The sequence below is a fragment of the Sander lucioperca genome, chromosome 14 (genome assembly GCF_008315115.2).
Source record: "Sander lucioperca isolate FBNREF2018 chromosome 14, SLUC_FBN_1.2, whole genome shotgun sequence".
In the NCBI taxonomy this organism is placed as follows: domain Eukaryota; kingdom Metazoa; phylum Chordata; class Actinopteri; order Perciformes; family Percidae; genus Sander; species Sander lucioperca.
In genome coordinates this window covers 7,383,690-7,411,557 of record NC_050186.1, presented here as the reverse complement: position 1 = coordinate 7,411,557, position 27,868 = coordinate 7,383,690, and the positions used below count along the sequence as shown (strand labels likewise).

Genomic DNA, 27,868 nt, shown 5'->3' with positions numbered 1-27,868 from the left:
CTTGTCTTTTAAGTGGAGCATTTTTAGTCAAAAAATCACCACCAATACCACCTTTACAAATAATTCTGGAAAAATCAATTGTTTGCCTTTGTTGTGATAGAAAGGTTGGAGCATTTTCCCAACCCTTCCAATAGAGGCTGAAAGTTTTCCTAGAGCAGCATCTAGTGGCCGATAGAGGAAGTGCAGCGTTACTGACTGCTGGGTGCTGCTCGGCCCTAACATCTACTGACAATGCTTTCCACAGCGTGTGTGTGCTCGTAGCTTCACTGTGTCATGCTTCCTGAAAGAAAGCCCGGAAACTGTCCTGTCTGCACTAGTTGGGACTATAAACACAGATGAAGGACCTGCCATAGACAAACTACAGTGTGTACGGTACTCGGGGCTGTGTCCTCAGAAACACAGCCCCTACAGAGTTAATGCAGCGCCACACAGAGCAGCAGACCGGCTCAGTACCTGGCACCACCAGACAACACATGCCCTCAGTGGAGGATCTACTAGTTTCCCATCATGCTCTGCCTCTGTGTCAGATGAGTCTTTCCTCTGGTGGCACTTTGAGCATGCTGTCCATCTCCAGCCGAGCTCCTGCCACCTCCTGAGCACTGGGGCTGTATGCGCCCTCCGACTGGCGCTTCTTCCTGGCTGTGAGCACCATGAAGGCCAGGCCGATGGTGAGGATCAGCACGCAGAAGCAGAGCAGCGGGATGGCCACCAGCAGCCAGGGGATGCCTTGTTTCTGGGCCTGTTTCTGCAGAGGCACACACAACAGGATTCTCACACATTCTAGCCTTCAAATCAATCAAAAAAGAATTCAGTATGTTGGATGTTTCTTGGGATATGTGGTACATGTTGCTAGGAAACAAGTGAAAATGGACATCTCTTGACCTGTTCGTATAAAAGTAAAGAATAAAAATGTAACAAACGTACGTTAGTGTCACAGATTGGACCGCTGTAGCCAGGCGGGCATTCACACACAAACATGTTGAACCGGTCCAAACAGGAACCTCCATTTCGACAGGGGTTAGACTCGCACTCATCAATCTCCAGTTCACACCTGCAGGACGCAAAACACATGACAAACAGAACCACACTGTGCAAACGCTGAACATTTCTACAGACATTTATTTATGTTTGCTGCTAAAGTCTCTACTGCTTTATTAGTATTAAAACACATTTCACAATGGAGGTGAATGGATTCAACAGCAACGTGTCTTTCTTTCTCGAAGCAGTGTCAGTGAACAGTTCTCATAATAATTACTTTGCAAATTTCATGTCAGACAAATCTCAAGATTTATCCAAACCTGGAAAAAGCTCATGTGTGAAATTGACATCAACCTGACTGCCTCTTCACCAGACAGATGCATTTAGGTCAAACTAATCAATTGGGTGAACTGACCATTTAGGACTCTGGCACTGTAGTCTTTTTGAATGATTATAAAATAACATCTAAAGTGAGCTCACCTGCTGCCTGTAAAGCCTGGCATACATGTACAGTTAGCTCCCCACAGCCCGTCATTGCAGATAGCATCATTTTCACACTGCACATCTTCACCACACTGGATCGGAGGATAGTCCCACCTGGTGGAAAAGGTATCACACTTAGCTTCAGTGAATGCTGACTGAAATGTTGCTCTGTGTGGGCACTGCATGCTAACCCTAAAGCTAGAGCTAGCACTGTGTGTCTGGACGGGTCAGTACTCACTGGCAGAGTGGGCCACTGTAGCCCTTGGGACAGGTACAGGTGTACATGTTGACTCCATCCTGGCAGGTGCCTCCATGTTCACAGGCGTGATGCTCACACTCGTCCAGATCCTCCTCACAGAGTGGGCCAGCATATCCAGGGTGGCAGCGGCACTCGTAACCAGCTAAGTAGTCCTTACAGCTTCCATGAACACAGGGCTGAGACGCACAGTCATCAGTGTCTGTCTCACACACTTCCCCTTCCCAACCCGAGTCACACACACAGTCAAACTTATTGAAGAGGTCTTCACAGGTGGCTCCATTCATACAAGGGTCTGAATCACAAACAGGGGCACTGGTACAACCCAAATGAATCTTTGCTTTTCCAACTAAGTGGAACTGAGACGGCTGCGGGGCTTTGTAGTCATCGACAAAAGGCAGGTATACTCCGCCGAGCCTCATTGCACCCAAGCAGCCAGTGAAGCTCTCTGCGATGGCCAACATGGCCCCCTTCTCCCTGAGAAAGCCAAGGCTTCCTGTGCGCTCTGGCCCGCTACTGGCGTCTGTGATTCCATCCACAGTGATGACCCAGGGAGAGGCTTTGCGCTCCTTCTCTGCCATTGAGATGTTCACGCGATGCCAGCTCCCGTCAGCCACCTGACGAACTCCTGTAAAGGTCAGTGCCTCGACACTGTTGCCAATTTGGATCTCCACCCGGACTGAGGAGTCCAGCAGACCCACCAGCAGCAGGTCCGAGCCCCAGGAGGCCCTCAGGAGCACAGCGTTCTCTGAACGAGTGCGCAGCTCCATGTATATGTTAGAGACAGGTTCAGCCAGGGAGCCTGCAGCACTGTAGTGCACTGCGCTGTTTTCAAACGTGGCATTGTACACACCTAAGGGTCAACATGGAGAAATATTTCATTTGTTATTGTTTTTATTGAGTTGATTCTATGGAACAGTCTGACAACAAAGAATGAACGTCTTCACTCCCAATGCCGATACCTCAACTAAGGGGGTCTGCTGACCCGGAGTACCATCTGATACCAAATTAACTGGTTAATACCAGAAACTGAGATTCCGCCATTTACCAAGAAGTATCGCCTAAATAAACTCCCTTTACCTGGGAAAAGAATTTTCATCATGTCTTATTTTGTGTATCTGTGTGCACCTGGGTGGGCCAAATAAATTAGTCATTTCTGACTAGCCACATACGTATAAAAAATATTAAGCCAATCTTACATTCATATCCATCAGGAAGGTCCACACAATGGCCGCCGTTGACACAAGGATCACTAACACACCACACACGGGTTTCGCAGGTCTTTCCGGTGTATTCCTCCGGACAAGAGCACGTGAAATCGTTGAATGTGATGGTGCATTCTCCTCCATTCTGACAAGGCTTCACCTGAAGAGGAAAGCATTGAGATTTGATAAACAGCCAATCATAATCAGAACAGATTTAGCTGTGGTATCCAAAACTGTCAAGGGTCAATTCTGTGACCCATTTTGAGGGCTGCACATATCTTTGAATGAGTGAATGCATGTATACAACCGCTGCATCTATGGCTTATCTGTGTGTGAGACACTGTTGACCGTCTCATTCGGGAGGAGGGTTAGCATCCATATGCCAGGCGTCCATGCTTACGCAGGTAACAGAACCTGATTTGTTCAGGTCCTATCCCCTGACCAGTCGGCTATCCTAACCTTAACTACTCAAGGTCAATGCCTAACCCCAACCAATCGGGCAGCTTCGTAGGGCGAGACTTGCCTAGAAGTTGGTTGGGATCCATAATAACGCCTAACTGCCACTGATGGAGGCTCTGCAGCCATTTTGCCACCAGCTGGTTCATACTTCAGTAATTCTTTTAGCCAAGTGAGAGCAATCATAGCTGTCAGTAAATCTTGATACTCTGAGTCAGAATTACAACTGCGAGGCTGCCTGTAGATACCGTCACATGTACGGGGCTGTAGGAATATATTAGGGTGAGGACAGCACCTCTATTCTGTATTTCATTTAAAAAAGCAAGGCCCTCCTCAGAATTATTTATATTTTCTTTTTTTAGCCTGTCCTCAACCAGAAAACAACCATATGGGTCGATTGTGCAAGCAGCTCAAAACGACCCAACAATTACGTTTGTTGTTAGGCAGCGACCTCTGGGGGCTGTAGTAACTATCGCAACAGCAAACCAGGAAGTGAGCTGACAATTAAGACAGCAAAGGTTGGAGGGATGGGTGGGTCAAACAAACACAGGACTATTAGTCAGGAGATTGTGATTTGTGTCCTGTGTGAAACCAAAAGTCAACTATCATTTTGAAATGAATTGAGTTTTATGGACTTCATTTCGGGATGTCACATAACGTCCTCATTTTAGTAGTTTTACATGACTCATTTTACTAACCCTAACTAAGTATGTTTGTTGCCTAAACTTAACTAGTTATGTTTTACGTTAACTACGTGTTTAAAACTGCTCCTGTTCAGGGTTTATCCTGGCTAAGAATGGGCCTTGGGGGGGCAATTCTGTGTTACCTTATTTGACAGCAATCTATTCATTTTCCTGTTATTTCTTGGCCTTTATTTTTTTTATAGGACAGCTGAAGACATGAAAGGGGAGAGAGGGGGGGAATGACGTGTAGGAAAAGACCGCAGGTCGGCGTCAAACCCGTGGCCGCTGCGTCGAGGAGTAAACCTCTATATATATGGGCGTGCGGTCTACGTGGGGAGCTACCCAGGCACCCATTTTACTGTTATTTCTGACAATTTGATAAACAAAAAATGTATACTATGCTTGAGTAAAAAAAAAAACAATTAACAAAAACAATATTCATATTTAAATAAATCACAGGGAGAGTATGACACAGGCTGACTCTGGAGATAAAACTGAGATTAGATCTCATATTCAAGTTTATGTTCTGCTTGTTCAACGGTTGTTTGGCATATCGCTCACACAATTAGAGAGGATTTGAATTGCTATTTTTATTCTCAATTCTTTTTATTTTGGCGCAGGTGACTTTGGTGGCGGCGGCAACAATTCCTCTATGCAGGAACAACCCTGCTGTTACGTTAAATACAACAGTCATATGATTGCGGTAACATGACCACCACCGTGCAGTTTTGGGAGTCTTCGTAAATCGACCTATAATGTCTTTAGAACCCTCCTCTTGACTTTTCCCCAAAAAAATGCAAGACTAGCTCTGAATTTATTAGTGATTGAACACTGTCTCTGCAGAGCCTGCAGCCCACAGCAGCTCCCCTCACCACTTTGTTCAGTAGAAGTAACTCACACTATAACTGTGACAGCGCTACTGAAAGGAACAAAGCAGTTTTAGGTGTAGTATTTCCTACCTTGCAAGTGTCATCACTGACGCAGCCCTTCTGTACATTTTCAGCATCACTTGGTAAATACACTTCCTCCTCATCTGAGCTGTTCCAGGCATCCACATCGAGATGCACCGAGTCTAACCGAAGGTCCTGCAGGCAACCTTTGTAATGCCCCCCCCACATGTCAGAGTCCCAGTCTCCTGGAAGTCCCCCTACATAGGCCTGATCCCCACTCTTAACATCCACTTCAGGGATCTCTCCTATTCCGTAGCGAAGTCCTCCATGCTCAAAGATCACCTGTCTGTGTCGGACTTCCACCTGTAGAAGTTGCTTCTCACCAGTAGTCACAAATATCGGAGCTGTCAGTGGGGCACTGTTGGGCAGAGAGCTGACAAAAACCCTCCCCATCCCCAGGTAGACGGAGAAGTAGACGTCTGTGGCTCTCCGGAGCTGGAACAGCAGCCCGTCTGGCTTTAAGGAGCGCAGGAAGAAGGACACGTTGAAGTTGCTCTCATGGCTCTGACTTACATCGTAGACACTGAAGCTCACTGTGTCCTCATGGCTGTATGTCCAGGAAGGGAATTCTGGCAGGAGTGAATTCAAATATTTGGATTAATCACACAAAAATAGGACTAAACCATTTAGTAATAGGACTTCAGTATCAGGAATGCCACTGCAATATCACATAAGTTGTTTCAACTTTTTCCGGCCATCAAATGGTAAATAACTTTGTCATATGGATTAAATATGTTTGCAGTAGTAAGCCGTGCTCATAGAGCTGCAGCTCATTCTCGTTTTTGGGTCCGGTGATGAGAAAACACGAGCTGTCATCAATCACAAAGTGCCATACATTACATTGTCAAGTCACGAAAATACAAAGCAACAGTTCAAGTTGCAGCCACAAGTGTTTTATGTAACATAACAAAGTTAAATTACAGTAAACATACATTTTCCTTACTGGCTACCCATCATTCCAGACGCAGTCAGAAACATCGTTGCTAGGGAACGACCCTTGATCTGTGTGGTGACAGTTTTTACCCTTGGATCCCGAATCATCTTTAAAAGTCACTTTATCTCTTGTTATTTATGTCTGTGGTGTAAATGATCAGAGATCAGCTCTGCTGTTACTCTCACACATACTTTAGCTGATTCCATGTGTACAGTGGTGCTGGAATGTCACTAGGTCCATAGTGACATTTTAAGGGTACTTGTACCTTTATGTTATGCTACTTTAAACTTCTACTTCTACTAATACATTTCAAAGGGAAACATTGTACTTTTTCTCTTTTTTAACTTTTGTGCTCTACACAGCCCAAGAGTGTATGGCTGCAGCCTGGAGACCTCCTCTCTCATGCTGCTCCCGTCTCATGTCTGGGCGTGTCCAACAGTAAATTCAGATGTTCAGAATAAGACGGTAAATTCAGATGTTCAGAATACGAAATCGTGAATTATTTTCTAAATGAAGTCACGGTTAAGTTAGTGAGCATGATGCAATTAATTGAAGGGCGTTTAAACTCTGAAATGAACGATAGCCATACATAGCCTATAGTTGGCAGATTTGTGGATGTTAATGTTGTCTTCCTGATGTTAACGTTTGTTGTTTATTTGATGAAACAATGAAGCCACCCACATAATACTAAAATTAATACTTTTTAACATATGAGACCACAGAAGAGTAGGCTCCAATAAAAAGGTTTTCATGCCTCCCATTAGAAGGGTCTGATATCTAAAATTTAGATAGGAGGAGGTTAGCGGTGCAGTCCCCGAGCTTTGACTTTTCAAAATAAAAGCTTGCGTCTGGTCCGCTATGTCTTCCTACTTTGGTGTTTTGGATGTTTTTGAACTAAACAGTACGGCAATCATGCTAATGAATAAAATATTTTTTCAGCAGATGTCTTAGTTACAACACGATGGAGCTAGCAAAGCAGTTTTGTGTTTATATGTTATTCAGTTTGGGAAATCCCACGGTCTCTACAAAGCTATAGCTTAAATTGGCTGACTGACTAAACAGGGAGGGACCCATCTGCAAACAATGGGGGGGCCGAGACTGAGAGTTACATGGAAAAAATATGCACCAAACAAGCCACTTTGAAATTTTGCTGTTTTCATGAATACAAAAGTTGGATGACCCCCCCCCCCCGACTAAAAAACGTTGGTTGACCCTCCCCTCAACAAAGAATAAAAAGACATGACCCTCCCCTATTTTCCTCCGGTGGTCCATTCCATAAATACCGAACGGTCCCTAAGAGAATCAATAATTTATAAGAATAGTAAAGGGGAAAGTTGTCCCATTCTAACAATGCCAATCAATATCATTGATGTTAATCATTGTTTGTGCATGTTTGTGCATGTTCTCAAACTGTGGTACCAGTACCCTGGTGGTACAAAAGCTCCCTCTAGTGGTACGCAGATGGAATCTTTAATCTCTGATATATTTAAATGAATTAATTAAAACCATAAATACCATAGAAATCCTTCAATATTTCCAGTAATAATACTTAAACTATGATCAGTTAAAAGTACTTTAAAATAAGTGTTTTTTGTTTCAATATCAGCTTGCTAATGGTACATAGTTACATTCATGAATGGAGTGAGCATATATCCATAATTAGTTACAAGATGTGACAGCAAGATAGTTAGCAGAGGTAAAATGAATGGTTCAAAAACACTGCAATCGTGGTTTCAAACAGGAACTATTAAGAAGAGAAGTGTGGATGAGGAAGAGGAGGAGAATATTTCGAGCTGTTGAAACTATAGTGGATGGGTGTATAACCCTGAGGGAACGTTCCCTAAACGTTAGTTTTTGGTTTGGTTAGAGAACCACAAACTAACGCTCCCTAACATTCCCTAACCGTTCTGTGTTAGTGGGGTAGTGCTAGTTGTTCCATAAGCAGCGGTGGTGAAGTCTCCACAGCACCGACTAGCAGCAAATGATGCAAAACAACAGGGATGACCCGAGTCACCTCAAATTTTGATTCAGTTAGAGAGGGATGGAGAAAGTAAAGGTACAGCGTGTCTGTCAACAATAAATATTGTTTTTAGTAATAAACCTGCCTTCTGCATTAGCTGTCCGTAGCTGAGTATGGTACGCCAACGCTACTCCATCTTAACGTGGGCCATAATGGTGGTACTTAGAGAGCCTAATATTTTCTAAAGTGGTATGTGGTGTACAACATTTGAGAAAAACTGCTTTAATGCATCAGTATTAACAAAACAGTAAGAGTATTACAGTGACCAGGTCCCCTCTGCATAATGAGCACTTTTACTTTTGATACATTTTTCTCACAATAGGCTACTGCTGTACTTTCATTTAAGTACCATTTTGAATTGGACACTTTCTGCAGTGTTTGGTAAGGTGAAGTAAAAAACACTACAGGTGGTAAAGTGCTTACCTTGAGAGCAGCGCTCACTATGGAAGGGCCGGTAGCAGTCACACTGGTAGCTGGTCCACAGGTCCACACAGCGTCCATGTCCATAGCAGGGGTCCGGCTGACACCACTCAGTCTTACTGCAGCCCAGCTCATGGCCTTGGTCTTCTGGAAGCGTTTGCGGTAGGATGGGCTTAGAGTCGATCATCAGGTCTTCCATACATCCAATGAAGCCCGCACCACTCTCAGAGTACTCCAAAAGCTGCTCTGGTGCTCCACCTACATACACCTGAGTGAAGGCTTCAGAGGGCTGGAAAGCTGGTTCATCAGCACCACTATCTGTGACTGTGCACCCGTCCCTGTCACAGCCAGCGCCTTTCACAATCAGAACTAGGCCTTCATTATCTACAAACACATGAGCATCCCGCCAGTCTCCGTCACTGACCAAACCAGGAAATGTTACATCCAGTTCAGACTCCTCAGAAAAGGCCTTTGCGTGAAGACCACCATTCACAATCTCCAAGATAAGGTGATTGTCCACATCCCCTCTGTAGAAGAGCAACATATTGTGTATAGTCGTGCGGAAGCGTAGCTGTACTCCGAAACCATGGTGACCACGGTGCGCCACCTCCCTGCGGGTCCTTTCTTCTAGAACAACCTGGATGTGGATGAATCCAGGACTGGAGAAGGAGAAAGTAGTTCTGGTGGAGCACTGCTCATCATAGAAGCCATGAGGGCACAAGCATGTGTGGCCGTGCTCTCCAGCCTCCAGCCACGCCTGGCACGTGGCGCCGTTCTGGCATACATGGTCCACACAGCCGTAGAGTTTCACATGGCAGTTATCTCCTCCCCATGGAAGTTCACCTGGCTCGGCCTCAGGGCAGTGGCAGGTGTAGGACGCCCTGCCGTCCTCACACCAGCCCCCGTTCTGACACGGCTGGCTCTCACATTCATCAATGTTGACTTCACACAGCTCACCTGCAGGGGGCGACACCGGGGGTTAGACATGGTGGTCAGGACTACAGGCTACCAGAGCAGAACCAAGGAAGGAAAGGGAAGGATGATGCTGACGTTTCCCCCATATTCTTCTTGTCAACAAATGTCATGCGTTAGTTAGTCATGTGCTGACTCCCCTACCCTGTTTGTAGCTCTCAGGTCCAAGCCCATTGTTGGAACTTTTAAATAGCCTCATAAATATGGTTTCATTTTTAAAAAGGCTCAGTAATTTCTTAAAACATTTGGTCTCTGTCATTTTATTTATTTAACCTTTATTTATTCAGGGAAGGTTCACTGAGAGGAAGCATCTCTTTTGATCACATTCACACAGTTCCACATTCATACCTGGAAGCTGCCCAGTACAACCACAGTCTGATCTGATCACATTCATACCTGGAAGCTTCCCAGCACTACCACAGTCTGATCTGATCACATTCATACCTGAAGCTGCCCAGTTCAACCACAGCCTGATCTGATCACATTCATACCTGGAAGCTGCCCAGTTCAACCACAGTCTGATCTGATCACATTCATACCTGGAAGCTGCCCAGTACTACCACAGTCTGATCTGATCACATTCATACCTGGAAGCTGCCCAGTACAACCACAGTCTGATCTGATCACATTCATACCTGGAAGCTGCCCAGTTCAACCACAGTCTGATCTGATCACATTCATACCTGGAAGCTGCCCAGTACTACCACAGTCTGATCTGATCACATTCATACCTGGAAGCTGCCCAGTACAACCACAGTCTGATCTGATCACATTCATACCTGGAAGCTGCCCAGTACAACCACAGTCTGATCTGATCACATTCATACCTGGAAGCTGCCCAGTACTACCACAGTCTGATCTGATCACATTCATACCTGGAAGCTGCCCAGTACTACCACAGTCTGATCTGATCACATTCATACCTGGAAGCTGCCCAGTACAACCACAGTCTGATCTGATCACATTTATACCTGGAAGCTGCCCAGTACTACCACAGTCTGATCTGATCACATTCATACCTGGAAGCTGCCCAGTACAACCACAGTCTGATCTGATCACATTTATACCTGGAAGCTGCCCAGTACTACCACAGTCTGATCTGATCACATTCATACCTGGAAGCTGCCCAGTACTACCACAGTCTGATCTGCTGCCACTGAGCAGCTCCACTGGAGCGGTTGGGGTTAAGGGCCTTGCTCAAGGGCACCTCGACTAAAACAAGTATTAAGTTTGTCATAGTTGGCTCTTTACTAATGTTAGTCCATTAACTCTAAACTATTTGGATTGTTTCATTTTATTTTCTGATCATATTTAATATGTATGTATAAGCGTAATATTTATTTTTAGAATAGCAGAAAATGTTAAATGTTGCATTGCCACTGATACAAAGAACATACAGTATAGTATTCTAAATTTGAACATGAGCCCGTTTATTACAGTCCCAGACTCACCTAGAAATCCAGCAGCGCATGCACAGGTGTAGCCGTTGATCTTATCCTCACAAGTGGCTCCGTTCTGGCATGGTTCAGACTCACACTCGTCAATGTTGACCGAGCAGTTCTCTCCTGTAATGTGAAAGAAATGAAATGATTGTCAGAAAAATGTAAAAAGGTGTGAGAACTGATTGGTTTCTTTAGTTTTCCTGACCTGCAAAGCCTGGCTGACACTGGCAGATATATCCAGCTGCATCTGCAAAGCTGAGCTCCCAGTCCAGCTCCCAGTGGGACGGATCGGAGCGTTCGAAACACTCGCCGCCGTTCTCACACGGCTGCTCGCCACACTCATCGATATCTATCTCACAGTTTGGTCCTTCATAACCTAGAGAAGACAACAACAGGACATGTAGTGGTATCAAACACATATGAAGTGTTCCATATGTCTTCTTAGATCAGTCACAATCTGTGAGGAAACAATAATAATTATTATTATTCTAATAACAGCAATTAATAATAAACTAAGAACAAAAATGAATTCCTAACATCGGAGCACAGTCTAATGATATCAGAGAAGTAGCTTTCTTTCATCTGCCACAAGTTGATCCATTTCTGACATTTTTTATATGAGCATTTTAACTCTTTTGTGACTGGACTTACAACTCAGATTATGTCTGTTACATTATACTGTTTTTGTCAAGGTCAGCTGGTCCACCACTTTGGTCTGCATAATAGTTAAATGTCTCAATAACTATAATCACCATGGAATGTTCTGCAGACATTCGCGGTTCCCAAAGGATAAATCCTTCTGACTTTAGTGATTCTCTGACTTCTTTTTGGTGCCACCAGGATTTTGTGGTTCTCAGTGAAATATCTCAATAACTATGGCTCATTTTCTTTCAGATGTATGTTACATACAAAATTTATTTCTGCTCGAAATGTTGGCCAAGCGCCTCGACCTGAAGGCTGAAAGGCTAAGTTCATGAAGTTTGCTTTCCCACAGAAATATATTTAATTTCTCTCTATCTAATTGTAAACGTCCTTCTATTTGGAAATGTGCTAGAGTTACTCTACTTCATTAAGGAAGTGAGGCACTAGAGCTTAAGAAATATTTGCACTACAGCTAAATATTTGAGAACTTAATTTTTAATCAATTATGACAGTACATAAATTATCTCAATATTTTTCTACATGTCAGTCCGGTTCTTGTTCAAATGTTTACTACTGCCATTGTAAAATTTACTGATAATGTATTCTCATCTTTGAAAAAGGTCAATTTACAGGTGCAATTTCTTTGATTTAACCATTCCATTTGGTTGAGCATCTTCTTCTTAATAAACTCTATGCTATTGGTATTTCTTAACTGGCATTATTCTGGTTAAATTCTTACCTTCATAACCATTCTCAATGTGTTACTTTTTATCGCAATCAATCTGATTATTTAACTGGGTGTACCACAAGGATCTATTTTAGGACCTTACCTTTCTCAATTGTATTAATAATCTTCCACTGAAATTTTGTGAGTTTGAACTTTCTTTTAAGAAAACTTGTTGGATTCTGGTGCAAAGCTAAAATACTAGTTATTCTTCTTCTTTAGGGTTTTACGGCAGTTGGCATCCCATATGTTGCATTACTGCCTCCTACTGGTATTAACCGTCAGCTAATATTCTATCCCATTACAACTTTTTAGTTAGACCAGTGTTTTTCTACGGTGACCCCACTGTCAAACACATCTTTGACCCTGATTTCCACTCGTCCTGAAAATACTAGTCGCTACTATTGTCCTGAGTAACTCTGAGAGAACAGCAACAGAGTGTCTTTTTAAATTCAAATGGATGGCTTTAGAAAGAAATACAAAGGTTGTGTACACTTGGTATATAAGTTGCAGTTTAGATGATTGCCCTGTGGCAATCATCACAGGGCAATCATCCCCTTGGCAGTGATTGCCCTGTGATGATTCCCATGGCCAGGTCTGTAGTGGAGTACCTGGCCAGCAGAGGCAGACGTATCCTCGGACTCCCTCTGAACACGAGGCGCCGTGCTGACAGGGATCGGAGGCACATTCAGGGATGTCCACTTCGCAGTAGTCACCCTGGAATCCTGTATCGCTGCAGTCACATTCATAGCTGCAGGAGACACAATGAGTGTTTATACAGAGAGATCAGGGGCATACAGAGAGATACCTAAACAGCAAACAAAACATGGACTCTCTTCTCAAGGAGGAGAGAGGATGGCAGCTTCAGAGATGGACAAGCTAGCTGTCTCAGCTTGTCCATCTGTGGCTTTCGCAGAGGGACCGGAGACCCCGAGAAGCAACTGAAGAGCAACTGATTAGCATGATAGGGGGATCCATCCTCTTTGTTGTTCGACACATCTAAAGCAGCTGGCCAGAGCTTGTTTTTTCCTCTTAAGCAATATTACTAAACTGAGATCTGTAGTTTACACTGCTGCTATCTATACATGCATTTATATCATCGGGCATTGACTATTGTAATTATTGCATCTATTGTACTCACAGGTAGAGTACAGATGTACTCAAGGACCCCATGACATCACCGTTGGGTGTGGTTAAAGGCAGGGTGCAATTTGTGAAAAAAATTGATGTGGGGATGTTTTTTGATCATGCACAACAAAACAAAACATGCAAGAATTAAATCTTTTAAGCCGGAGAGCAGAGTTCACTTCACGGCGAAAAGAAAATGCTTTCACACAGGAAACGCTCGTTCGTTCCTCGGGAGTGTTTTAACCACAATCTTTTTCATTCAGTCATTTTGGTGCCTAAACTTATCTGTCATCGCTGCATGATGCTCACTTTTTCGGTCTAAACTCCACTACCACGGCCCCTGAAAGCACCATCATCTGGCGGTGCCTGTACCGCTCACAGTCACCTGTTGGCGGCTAAACAACTGCTACTGGTAGCCGGGGTCCTGGAGCTCTGTAGAGACTAAATACAACCAGCAACTGCTGCTCAGATTTTATCGTTCCATGGAACTATAGACTGTTCACGTTACAGTGCTTTACTAAGTTTATAATACTTCTGTTTTAGGTATATAATATATGGTCTATTGGTGAAGTAGCATTAATCACTTTGAGGGGGGGGATACATTTTGTCCCCACCGGGGGTAAAAATAATTTAGCAGAGGCAGGGATATGTAGACCTGAAAGGGGGAAATCCCACTCATGCCCCCCAGCAAAATTGCACCCTGGTTACAGGTATGACACTGCACACTTAAAACCTTCCAGCCTGCTGTTAAAGATGTATTGCTGTTTGACTCTCTTTGAATTACGTTATTGATCGCCTTAGAACAAGGCTGTCTGATGGTTGTCACAGTGATAGTTGTATAATATAGCCCCAGTGTGTTCCTCTCATGTATTAGCATTACATTCCAGTTCCGTAGCTAAGCATACGTTTTACTGGGAAAAAAGCACCCCGTCATTTATGACAAGCCCAGAAGGTGTTCTGCAGCCATGAGGTTATGTTTCCAGAATCCTTCCAAACTCTTCTAGCAGTCTGGATGCTGCTGTCCGTTACTGCATGATGCAATATTAGCAACTCAATTTCCTAATCCAAACAAAGATGCTAGCTGGAAAATGCCATGTCACTGTCCAAAACCTTTCAATCTCAGTAATAAATCTCTATATTGTTGTTCCTTTTTGTACTCTTTCATATTTTCATACTCAATAAGATGTTTATTATGTCCCTTGTGTCGTATAGAAGGAGCAAGAACATATGTTGTGCGATAGGAAACAAGAAACAATCAGTTTTACTGTGCAGCTGACCAAATATGTTTAAATCCAGAGTCTGAGGATTCTAGGAACACCTTCAGAACTTACTGTTGTTAAAAACCTTCTGGGTATTTGTCGGGTATATCTTTTTTGCAGAAAAATGGAAGTAATGATAACAAACGAGAGGCACAAACTGCTCTAGGTCCAATAATAAAAGTCCCAATAGGGGGAACATGCACAAGCTCCCCGGTAGATCTGCCTTTACTGTTGAAGCTCCTCCAGACAGCAGGATGTTGACTGGCCTACCTGTTCACCATGTCATGGCAGTGGGCTCCGTTCTGGCAGGGCTCACTGGCACACTCGTCCACATCCAGCTCACAGTCGATGCCATCGAAGCCGGGCAGACACTCGCACGAGTACGTGCCAACCAGGTCGTGGCAGGTGGCCCCGTTGTGGCAGGGACCGGACTCACACTCATCGATTTCCACCTCACAGTTGACTCCTGGGGGAGGAGGGCAGAGTCCACATCAGTCAGTAGAAATAACTGGAAGCAATGATGAAGATGGTCATATCTGGTAAAAGTTGCTATTGTTAATTATGTTAATCCAGAGATCTTCAACAGGGGGTCCGGGACCCCTAGGGGGTCCTCAGAGTTGCTGCAGGGGGGAGCCGCCAAATTAGTGTTTGATGGTTTAAAGAAAAATTCAAATATTTCATATCAACATGAATCCAACATATTATTAGTAAAGATACATTTTTTTTTATGTACACAACATTGATGATCGGCTTACTGGCGTATAGGTACAGTAGCCATTCCCAGATACAGTTGGAGCTTAAGGATTCACTGTGGCCCATTTTAACATTAAAACATGATGTATAAGTATATGAATATGCCAACAATTTTTATTTTAAAAGCTTAGTATTATATGCACCATTAAAAAGGTATGTGTAAAGGCTTTAGGTCGCCCTACATGTTATTATAGGTCCAGTTTAATGCAACTGAATTTTATACAATATATGTAGTAGGGGGTCTCTGTGTTAATCAGTCCCATTTTATAAATCAACCAACCATCCACACTGCTCTGCCCTGATGTCTGTATCAGTCTATTCTGGTCTGCAGATAGCTGCGGTGATAAAAGTCCAAACTAAGTGATAGTGTGACAGCAGAATGCAGCGGTGCTGATCTAACCCGGCCGCTCACAGATAACACCAAGCTCCTCTGACACAGAGCAGGCGTGTGGAGAAAGAAAGGAGTGGTAGAAAAAGCAAGATGGGAGTGTGAGAGTTTATCTGAGCTGCAGATAAGATGGCTGACTAACAACATCTTACTGTGCACTTAAAATACTCCTCGTGCCTAGTTTATCAGAACAAACAAAACACTTAAGAAATGATGGTGAGGAACAAGACGTAGGAAAACAGAGCAATGCTGTGAGTGAGCAGCAAGTCTCTGCTAATGTGTTCTGTTGATTAATGATGATTAATGATGACTTCTTCATTCACAGCTCCACACTAAAGCAAACACACATGCAGGAGGCTGAGCAATATGAATTTATATTACTGTGAATCTGCAGTACCTGCAACTGTGTACATTGTGTTTTTCAGGTCTCACCATCCTGTACATGTTTTGAAAGTCTTTATGTAAGTTTCAGTGCATGAAACAAACGATCTGCACCAAGGGGGCAAACGAACTCAGTGTGATGCAACCAGACTAAATGAGGCAGGTGTGAAAGCCCCCTAAGACCCTGTAACAAAGGAGTATGTAATGACAATGCATTATGTAATAAAACATCAAAATGTAATAAAAATTCACTTTATTATGTAATAACACCCGCATTATGTAATAATCTGCTGCATTTTGTAATAAAAAAACCTGAATGCAATATGTAATAAATCTCTCCGCATTTTGAATAAATTATTATATAATGCGGCAGTTCTTACAAAATGCAGGGGTTGCAATTTTTTTTACGAAAATGTAATAATATGGTGCATTATGTAATGTAATGTACCAAAATGAATGTCTTCGTTTATTTTTTATAATGTCATGTTTATTTTATAAATTCTAGCAAGACTTAAAGAAAGTATATCAAAGAAAAACACACTATACTACACTATCTTTTCGTGTGTGTGTGTGTGTGTGTGTGTGTGTGTGTGTGTGTGTGTGTGTGTGTGTGTGTGTGTTCGTGCGTGCGTGTGTGTGTGTGTACCTGCAAAACCCAGCAGGCACTCGCACTCATAGTGGTCCTTCTCATTGATGCAGGTGGCGTTGTTCTCACAGGGTCGCGAGGCGCACTCGTTGATGTCGATCTCACAGTTATAACCCTGAAACCCTGGCACACAGAAGCAGTGGAACTCTGCCACTCCTTGTATGCAGATAGCTCCGTTCTGACAGGGCTCTGACAAACACTCATCCACATCTTCCTCACAGGTCTTCCCCTCGAACCCCGGTGCACAGCGACAGTCAAAGCCCTGTGGTCTCAACACACAGGTGCCATTGTTGCTGCAGGGTTCGTCGATGCAGTCAGTCACATGTGTCCTGCAGTCCCATCCTCCATACCCAGGAGGACATCTGCAGAAGTATCCGTTCAGCTGGTCTACACACAGAGAGCGGGGCTCGGAGCACGGGTTGCTCTGACACTCGTCCACCTCCTCGGTGCAGTTATCCCCTGTGAGTCCATCCGGACAGATGCAGTGGTATTCTGCCGTGCCCGGGGTGCTGGTGCAGTTGTCACACTGGGCAAAGGAGCAGGCGTCATAGAGTTCATCACAGTCTTTGCCCATGTATCGGACCCCCTCTCTGGCACAGAGACAGGCATAGTCATCCATGGTGTCCACACAGGTGGCTCCGTTCTGGCAGGGCGCAGACAGACATTTGTCTGAAGTGGCTGTGCACAGGATTCCTGAAACACAAGCACATGTTTGGAAGGATAAATGAATGTATGTGCAGACAGCTGTATCAGAGCTGAATGTCCTGTCACAGTCACTGCTAATGCAAACATCACATTTCCTACAGCCACAGGGAATGCAACAAGTTGTCCCAGAAGTTAGCAGTACTGTCTTGGCAGTGAACAGGATCCTGTCAGTGCTGGGGTCTTCTGACATACAGACAAGCCTGGGCTGTCTGAATAAATAGAAAGCATAATAGACTTAATGTCAGGTCCGTCACAAAGTGCTGCGGGAACACTTGCAGGACGGTGGGCAGGGCCTGCTCATTAAATATATTTCCATGACAATATCTCCATTCAGCAACAACAAACAAGTGGATGACCTGAAATGACCAAGTGTGACTAAAATAGGTCACCTGCTGTTAAACCTGTTTCACTTATTCAGTCTGACATTTCCTCTAATCTGCTCTCACTTCATGGAAGAGTCCTCGCACCCAAGTTCACATGCAGATGGCCTAAATCCTGACATAGACTGTATAGCTGAAGCCCACACGTGGCCCGCTCAGTCCAGCCTTTACAAGTCACTTGGTAATGATAAAGACGGGATGTGTGCAATACTTTATGTGCGATGTATTGTTTTGACTGGCAGAGCTGGTGCTGTATTTTGTGTTTTTTGGAACTGTCAAGGCATTTATTTATGTGTGCAACTTTTGAGTCTAAAACAAATGTCCCTAGGGGCACAATAAAGTATATCATATTGTAATGTATGGTTGCAAAAAAACGTTCTAATGTCCACGACAATCTCTGAAGTAAAAACTGCACCAGCTACTCTTTGCTGTTTGATTGAGGATTCATATGCTAATCCTGAAAATACATTAACACACAGAAAGATTAAATTCCTGCCATGAACTTGACAAGATGGGAAATTAATGCAAAGTTTACATGAAGTAAGAGTCAGGTCACTGGCTCTTGTCCCTACACGGTGAAGTCTCTGTAGTAGCTGGCAGTCATACACTATGTGAATCAATATACTAAATAAAACTAAAACTAAATATATTGATTCACATAATAAACTAGAGAGAGTGCTACTGAGGCTTCATTTACTTAAACAATAGAAAGTGATCAAATCAAAATTCTAATAACTAGAATGGCCCCTCCACCCAGCCATGCCCTCTCTCCCAATGTTATTGCAGGGGGAAGTTTCCCAGTCAGGAACTTTTCATATTCTGACACCGTATGAGTACAAATGGCTAGTCTCCCAACCAAAGTGTAAAATAAAATGTGTATCCGCCCCGTGATGAACTATTAAATGAATTACTGACTAAAAGCTATGTGACAATATAATCCCACTGTAAAGGTTAAATGTACAGTATGTGATGGCACTGACACTATATGAAAGTTCATTTTCACACTGAGAATTCAAAAATTACAGATGTATCTATTTGAAATATAAATGTATGGCTGAGCATTATCTTGATATTTTCACTTCAGAGCAGCACATCTCAGTTTTCTCTGTCTCTGTAACCCTGCTTCTTCTGTGTATCAAACATATTTTAAATGTTTGTGAGAACTAAGAAAGAAAGATTGATATTGTATGGCGTGGCATTTCCACAGAGCTCTGAAAGCTGTTTATAAAGAGTATTATTAAGGGGTATTTTCAATGGAAGTAATTGTTTTTCCTTAGGGCGGCAGGAAAATGACGAATATAATATGTGAGCCGAGCAGCGCATCACAGCACAGACATATTTTGTATTGTATTAATTGTATGTATTAATATTTGGGGAAAATACTCTCAGTATATTATGTATTTATGTTGAATCTTGAAGCATTAATCCTGGGAACTTCAGGGTTAGGGTTAACCCTAACCCTCTACTCCGGCATCATAGCGGAAACACTGCAGCAGCACTAAGAGGCTCAGCAGAAGCTGCTACCCTCACACCACTGGGATCCTAAATGATGCCTAAGACAATTTATCAATTCATGTCATTTTTCAATTTCTACTTAATTAATACAATTATGACCCATCTACTTGGATACCCAAAATAAGTAAGCAAGTCAAATATGAAGTGAGTTTCTTATTAGTGGTCTCACATAGTCAGACCTTCCTCCACAGCGTGGCAGAGGAAGGTCTGTCTAGTCCACACAGCATTCTGGGATGGGAGAAAAACGTGCTCTGGTTTATTGGCATTTCTTTAAACCAATCACAGTCGTCTTGGGTGTGCCAAGCGGCGGACAGAGCCACGGTGCCTCTGCTAAATAGTCTCAGGAAGGAACTTGTTTTGGTGGAACATGTGTACGTTCAAAAGTAGTTTTAGTCGTGCAACAGAAAACTCAGATTGGACAGATAGTCTAGCTAGCTGTCTGGATTTACCCTGCAGAGATCTGAGGAGCAGTTAACCATAGTCCTCAGAAATCCACCAGAGGTTAGAACGCCAACACAAAGAAAGAGGAAGGGGACGGACATCCGGCCGAAATAAGGGACATCCGGCGGAATTTCCGGCAGCACCAGAACTATCCAGGAAGTGGAACGTCGTGGATATAGACTAAGTTGACAGTGATAGCAGAGTGTCAGTGGGGATCAGCCGTGGCTGGAAGCTTTGGACACCAGCTAGCATCTGTAGCGGGAACAAAGTGTTACTTTAGAGTGACAGTTAACCTGCAGAACCAGATGTCAAAAACCTGCCGTCTGTGCCCAGGGGCCCACTGTCTGTCCGTGGCCTCTAGGGGCCACTACTGGGATCTTTAGTGTTGTTTCACAAAGACGCCTGCAGGCACAAGTTCTCCTGTTAATGAACATTGGCCCAGCTCCACACGCTGTTCCTTCTACTAGCTCTAATTGTGTTTCTTGTCTCAGTTAGCTTGTAGCCAGAGCAGATAATGACTGTACTGTGCCCTCTCGTCTCTTGGAGCCTTTAGGGGCAGTTCTGTGTGTCGGTTCACCGAGTGGATGTGAACACTAGTTCAGTGAGGATCTGTCTCCCCTCAGTAGCCAATGACACGCGGCCTCTGTGGAATTAGTCCACATTCCTTTTATTATAGCAGTCCCAACTCCCCGTCCACTACTCGTAGCCTCGCTGCCCCGACACTTTGATCAGCGTCCTGTTCCCAAACGCTCCCTCAAGTGGAAGATATTCACAGTGAAGGGAGTTATGGAGGGGAAGCAGGGGGGCAAAGGGAGAGAATATGGAATCAGATCAACCGGCTGGGAAAAAGTCACTTTTATTAGTTGTTGCAAGTAGTTTTTTCTTTCTAACCCAGAGCATGTGCAGCCCAGCAGACCTTGTTCAGCCGGTCACAAAGGATTCCAATGTTCCAGCGCAGCCATGCAGCCATGCAGCCATATAGCATCAGAGACATCAGAACTAGTCTCTGTATTTAATGGGAACTGTTTCTATTGAAAAGAATAAAAGAATGTTAGACTGCTCTGTATTGTTCCAGTAGACATGTGATGTTGTTAGTCTAATGTGAAGCCAGCCCTCATTAACATGAGTTATGCATATAAGATTAAGTGCATGAATACATTACAGCTAATCTCCTTTGTTTGAATGTATCATATGTGTAAAAGTATTCAGGCATGGGACTCTTTTTTTCCTCATTATAACAACATTCTATATCATGTAATGACGATACGTTTCTGATGGGTTGTTTTGTGACATAAGATAACAAGCCTTAATGCTTTATTAATGAATTTAATGATATTAATGAATGTCCGTTACATTCAAGCCATTGCCAAATGAGTTGCTACAAAGCTAATTAAGACTATCAGCTCCACACAACTCTCTCTGGATTTCTCAGTGTGACTGTGTTCAGAAGTTTGTGGTGTCCGGTGACTTTCCCACGCAGAAACTCAAGTGAAGATAATCAATCATGTTTTTTTAATCCTCCGTGTCCTCCTTGGTTACTAGCAACTGTGTGGAGGGGGGGGTGGGGCGTAATCACATAAGGCTTGTATCGTGGACGCGCCGACAGTTTTGTTGTCATTACTTAGAATTCCTCATGGGGGAGACAGAAACTATGAACTATAGCTTTAAAACAGAACAATAGTAAAAACGAGCTAGATCTGTCACTATAACTCAATTCAATTTTCAATGTATGTTCATATTTGAAGTGACAAACGTTAAGAACTCAAATTATATTTACATATTTACAATGTAATGTTTTATATTTGATAAGTCATAGAGAATACTGAGGCGATAACTCAGCCACAGATAACCTTTTAGGAAATTACTGAATGTATAATTCCGTCTGTGGTTAAAATGAGTGGCATTATTAAAGTCTCTGAACAGACACACAGGTGTTTTCAGGTAATCTGTCTGATTGGACCAATCAGGACTGTGTGGGTGTGGTTAGACTGATTGATTGACATGTTCCTGAGTCTCCTGTAAGGGCGGGACAAATGACACCTTACCATTCTAATTGGTAGAAAAGATTTGTGACCTAATAAATCTTCTACCTGAGCAGAGTCTAAGCCCTGGGTCCCAGCACCCAACCCCCATGATTGATCATTTTGCGTAGAAGTGATCCAATCTTGGGCAGCTGCTCTCAGCTTTACACAGGGCTTAATTTGAGCCGGAACCTCCGCCTCCGACGTTGGATCCGGAACCTTTTTTATTGGACACCTCCTGTGTCACCATGAAAAATGAATCGCCTAAATGAAAAAAAATAAATGACTGTTTGTGTAGTGTTCAATATTGTTATCTGTCTTGTTAGTCTTTATTCCCCATTGAAGTTCCACAAAAATCTTGTGTTTGCATTTTCGATGCGTTTTGAGGTGAATTTTCAGGGCAAGACAGAGGGGGGAGAGGGACGGAGGGAGGGGAGACAGAGAGGGACGGAGGGAGGGGAGACAGAGGGGGGAGAGGGACGGAGGGAGGGGACACACTTCAAGTGACACATGCGCTTGTGCTGGTTGAGAATGCTGTTAGCCTCGTTTGCCTCAGGGGAAAAATGTCAAAAAGACAACAAAGTTTGCTCAACTTGTTCAAATACGCTGGCCAGTCAGATCCCAAACAAGCAAAAATCGTTTCTGCCGATCAAGAATGTGGAGACGTTACATTTTGTACCCATGCAGTGAATGTTCTGAAATTAAAATAAACATTGCCCTGATGTACACACAGCGTTGTTTAGTCTTTTTTAGTCAGAGAAGCTACGTAGGCAGTGTAATTTTTTGTTGTTGTTCCGTTACCTCCAACCCCTGTTTTGAGTCGCCGGATCCACCCCCCCTCTGCGCTCCGGGACCTCCCACTTTACAAATTAAGCACTGGCTTTACACCATAGCCCAGCGTCGCCCTCTGGAAGCAGAAGGTTGCTGTCATTTCCAATTTTTGTTGAGGTGCATCTTCCCTCAGTGTGAACCGTAGACACTAACTGTGTTTGAACTGTACAGATTACAGAGGAGAGAAGAGCCTATGGTTTCCAGATTAGGCTCACGTCTGCTTGATGTGAGAAGAGAGCAGGATAAACACGAGCATTGATTGAGCAGGTGATCCTTTGCTTGCTTGGTAAGAAACTTAACATAAGTCCTGTTGGGTCAAACATTGGTGGAGAGTCAGGAAAGGCCTTTATTCTAATGAATTCAGTTGATTTCATTGATTCATCCCTGTCTTTAAAGAATCCCTTTCAGTACTTTACAGCACAGTGTTCATCTGGATATGTTCTGAATGTCACATCAGCAACTTCATTATGCTCCATTTCATTGACGTTCATCAGAACGTTCGGATCATCAGGTTCACTGTCAGCTCATGTGTTAAAGACACTTAATTCAAATTTAAATTCTCACTTCCTATGATACCAGTGCGGGGGAAGTATGGTTAAGGTGAGGGAAAAACCATGGTTATGGCAAATAAACTATGTCAAAATAAGTGGCAACACTTGGTTAATGTTCAGGTTTAAAAAAAAAAGCAAACATTAATTGCCGGTCTCACACTATCTCCGGCATTGGCACTGAATGCAAAAAGCGAGATATTTAACCATGCAACATGGACCAAATTGCTATGACACCATGTTGCTCATTCAATTCTATAATATATAATAATATAATATAATATATCCTTTATTTGCCAAGTACATTTTACACATACAAGTAATGTGTCCTCTGCATTTAAGCCATGCTAACTGACCAGGGTCCAGCTGCAGTTGTAATGCCGTGCCTTGGTCAGGGGCAAGTCAGAGTTCCCAGCATGCATTATTTTACGGTGGGAGAACCTGCCCTACATAGATCGGCCCTGACCGGACCTCAGCAGTGCTAACCGACAATTCTAATGCTACCATAAAACCAGCTACCATTCTAACAGCAACATTTAAAATTCAAATGAATTAAATTATGAAATTAAGTAAATAAAATAACCCAACCCTGAACTCCCGTAGAGGGCATGTTTGACCCCTATCTGAACTTTGAACATGAGGTTCTGTCTTTCCAAATCAGTGCAAAAAAAAGCCTGGGTTTTCTTTGACATTTCCTAAAATAATAATCATTGTCTGTGATAATAACGTCAAATTGATTGGTCTTGTATTTATTTTGATGTGGGATCTAGTCTGTCACCTTGTGTCTCTCTGCTTCATTCATGCATTGCTTTTCACTGTGCACACCTTCCTATCCACCCCCCCCACTTTAGTCTTCCCCCCATCTTCCACCTGAGCAGGTCTGGCAGCCTCCCTGAACTCCAGAGCCGGTCCATGGTGTAATCCCTCGGGCCTCTTTGGGCCAATCCCCTTGCTCCTCTAATCTCCGGATGGAGGATACGTGCACAGATTACAGCTCGAGCATGTGTCCACTCTCTGTCTCCAGATTGTCTCTCACATACTCTTCTTCTTCTTCTCTCACTTTGAGCTCACATTCCCACAGCTTCCTATATTCAAACCCTCATTAAACATGGCACACATTGGAATTACACTATAATATTTCACAGTTTTATACCATTTATTTCATCCACACTATTTTCATATACATTCACAAAACCTTGTGCAAAATGAGCTGCTGGAGGGGCTGTAGCTTTAAATTGTATTGCTCCTATAAACATGCTGCAGTTATTAGATATATATTTTTAATACAAATAAAGCAACATATGTAGTACTCTATACTTAAGGACTATAGTGAGCATGGCCAGCCAGATTTAATCTCCAACTTGGTGTATGATTGTACTAATACTCCATAACTTCCTATAATCTTCACAACATTGTCCCATACAGCATTATGGGTAATCCACAGAATACAAACAAGGTTGATCCTGACGGTTCAGACACCTGTACCTATCAGACGTGACGCAGAGGACACGGAGCAGACACATCACACACAGCAACTCTGTCTCCTCTGGTTTCCTGTCTGCCTATCAAAATGATTTCCTCTGTCTTTTGTCTCTGCCTCCCTCTGAGACAGAACAGCGTATCTAGTTTTCTCTCCTGTGAATGAAACAGAGTGACAGAAAGCAGAGCTTGTCCACACTCAAGTCCGTGCTTCCATAAATCCAAGCACCTTTTCAACCTATATTCAATTAAATATACGCCAAAGACAAGATATTTAATGTTCAAACTGATAAACTTTTGTGCAAATATTCACTCTTTTTGAATTTGATGCCTGCAACACGTTCCAAAAAAGCTGGGACAGGGGCATGTTTACCTCTGTGTTACATCACCTTTCTTTTTAACAACACTCAATAAGCATTTGGGAACTGAGGACACTAATTGTTGAAGCTTTGGTAGGTGAAATTCTTTCCCATTCTTGCTTAATGTACGACTTCAGTTACTCAACAGTCCGGGGTCTCCGTTGTCAAATTAACACTTCATAATGCATCACACATTTTCAATGGGAGACAGGTCTGGACTGCAGGCAGCCGCACTCTTTTACTATGAAGCCACGCTGTTGTAACACGTGCAGAATGTGGTTTAGCATTGTCTTGCTGAAATTAGCAGGGACATCCTTGAAAAAGACGTTGCTTGGATGGCAGCATATGTTGCTCCAAAACCTGTATGTACCTTTCAGCATTAATGGTGCCTTCACAGATGTGCAAGTTACCAATGCCATGGGCACTAACACCCCCCCATACCATCACAGAAGCTGGCTTTTGACCTTTGCGCTGATAACAATCTGGATGGTCTTTTCCTCTTTGTCCCGGAGGACATGACGTCCATGATTCCCAAAACCAATTTGAAATGTGGACTCGTCATACCACAGCACACTTGTGCCACTTTGCTTCAGTCCATCTCAGATGAGCTCGGACCCAGAGAAGCCGACGGCGTTTCTGGGTGTTGTTGATATGTGGCTTTCGCTTTGCATGGTAGAGTTTTAACTTGTAGATGTAGCGACCAAACTCTGTTGACTGACAATGGTTTTACGAAGTGTTCCTGAGCCCACGTGGTAATAACCTTTACATAATGATGTTGGTTTTTAATGCAGTGCCGCCTGAGGGATCAAAGTTCACGGGCATTCAATGTTCGTTTTCGGCCTTGTTTATTATGTGCAGAGATTTCTCCAGATTCTCTGAATCTTTTGATGATATTATTGACTGTAGATGATGAAATCCCCAAATTCCTTGCTATTGTAGATTGAGAAATGTTGTTTTTAAACTGTTGGACTATTAGCTCACGCAGTTGTTCACAAAGTGGTGAAACTCGCCCCATTGTATTCTGTTTTATTTATATTTTACACAACGTCCCAACTTCATTGGAATTGGGGCTTGTACATTCAGGCACTGGAGTTGATCGTGCACATGCACGTCATATCGTCACATTTCATCATCAGATCACGTGTCCAATGGTGTGCCTCAAGGGTCGATTCCTGGGCCATTCCTGTTTTACTGTGGACCTCGGACGTGGTAAAGGAATGACTGTTTCAACATGTTGTACCACCTGACCACTTGAAATGATATGTTTGTTTGTCATTGCAAATAGCAGCACTTTATCGATCCCCACCTGAATCAGGCAGTCCCTGCCTTTTTTCTGCCACCATGGCTTTAATGTTCTTTACCATGACATTCAATGGAAAGAGTCCATGGTTAGAAACAACTCCCAGAGTTCACATCATCACATCACAGAGAACTTCTTCTGCCTGATGTCCCTTTGCCTTTTAAATGTTAATGGAACATAACTTTCAGAAACAAAACGTAACCTTTCTGGATATTGTGTGACCTTATTCATGTGCAGACAGATATGAATGAGATTCTCTCCACTGATCTCACCCATGTTTGCTCTGTTTGAGTGTGCATGACTGAGGAGCACTGCCTCTGATTCAGAACCAGTCATGTGTCAAATTAGAAAGACAGAGATAGTAAAAAAACCCTGAAATAACTGTCCACTGACCATCAACACCTACAATCAACGATCTAAACTTACACCAGCGGCTAATGTTTAAGAATCAAGTTAAGAGATTTGTCTACAAAACATCACACAGTGTCAGTAATTACAATAATGATCCCGCACTTGCTCGAGGTTTCTCAGTATTGTGAAATCCACTGGAAACTAGCCAATGCCCTCATCATTGTTGTAAGTGACAAAAGACAAACGACAACCTGTCTCCATCTATTTGAGTCTCCTAATACAGTGGGAGCACACAGGAGCCCAATAAGCACCTCCCAAAAGCCCACTTATGTGCCATTCATAGAGCAGCACCTCTGAGAGCCTTGCTGACATTCCTGAGGCCTGCTCCATCACGGCTCCTCTGGACTAACCAATAAAGCACTAATATTCTTTGTGTTAGCCAATAAGCGTGCTGCAAATATGTGAGCTAAAATAGTTGTTTGATTTTTATATTTATGTCCTTGTAATAACTCTTTCCATCAAACCTGTTGCTTTTACAGGAAAAGTACAAACAGCACAGAATATCTTGAGATATACAATGCGATTTCCTTCAATTACAATTAGACAGACATCATCCAAAGAGAACACTTCAAACTGTCCTGGAACACAACAGTTGTCTTACTCACCCCATTTGAACATCATCATCGTCAGCAGTACTGTCTTCAGATTCAGATGAATCTTCCCCAACTCCATGGTTAAACCACGGACTAAAAGGTAATATGTAGAAAAAAAAAAAGTGAAAAGTCCTAAAGTAGTGACATGCGGCTGTGTGGTGGAGAAGCTCCTGGCTACGTTGCTGTTGCCCAGTGTTTAGAGGCTGGCATGCTACACACTGCCCATGCTTGGCTACTAATGAGTGCAGCAGCGAACTCCAACAGACAGTCCTCCCTGCTCTGCACTCACAGAGTGTAATCAGCCATGAGAGCAGAGAGACGACAGGAAAACATGAGCTGGATTAACACCTGCTAATAAGGATGCTCATTCTCTGAGCTCCTAGTTAAAAGGGATACTGTAAGGGAAGGCATAAATACACAATATGTTAAAAAACAAATGTATACTGTAGAACTGGTAAAAAGAACCAAGATTAAAAAATAATGTCATTAAAGGTATAGTTATCCCATTAAAGTCGTTCATACTATGAGTAGAGTAGGGGTCATGAGTTAAATTACAATAATTGCA

The 27,868-nt window shown here is 43.1% G+C and overlaps 1 protein-coding gene across 1 annotated transcript; it reads right to left on the bottom strand.

The window, feature by feature from the left end:
- Positions 1-149: 149 nt before the first annotated feature.
- Positions 150-27,576, bottom strand: crb2a (crumbs cell polarity complex component 2a). Its single transcript, XM_031282351.2, has 13 exons — positions 27,316-27,576; positions 16,721-17,413; positions 14,823-15,018; positions 12,777-12,916; positions 11,005-11,175; positions 10,809-10,922; positions 8,389-9,342; positions 5,021-5,580; positions 2,917-3,082; positions 1,700-2,570; positions 1,459-1,575; positions 925-1,051; positions 150-745 (listed from the first exon to the last, which is right to left on the bottom strand). Exons 1-13 carry the CDS (start codon positions 27,380-27,382, stop codon positions 524-526), a joined length of 4,398 nt encoding a protein of 1,465 aa, XP_031138211.1. The 5' UTR covers positions 27,383-27,576; the 3' UTR covers positions 150-523.
- Positions 27,577-27,868: the final 292 nt, after the last annotated feature.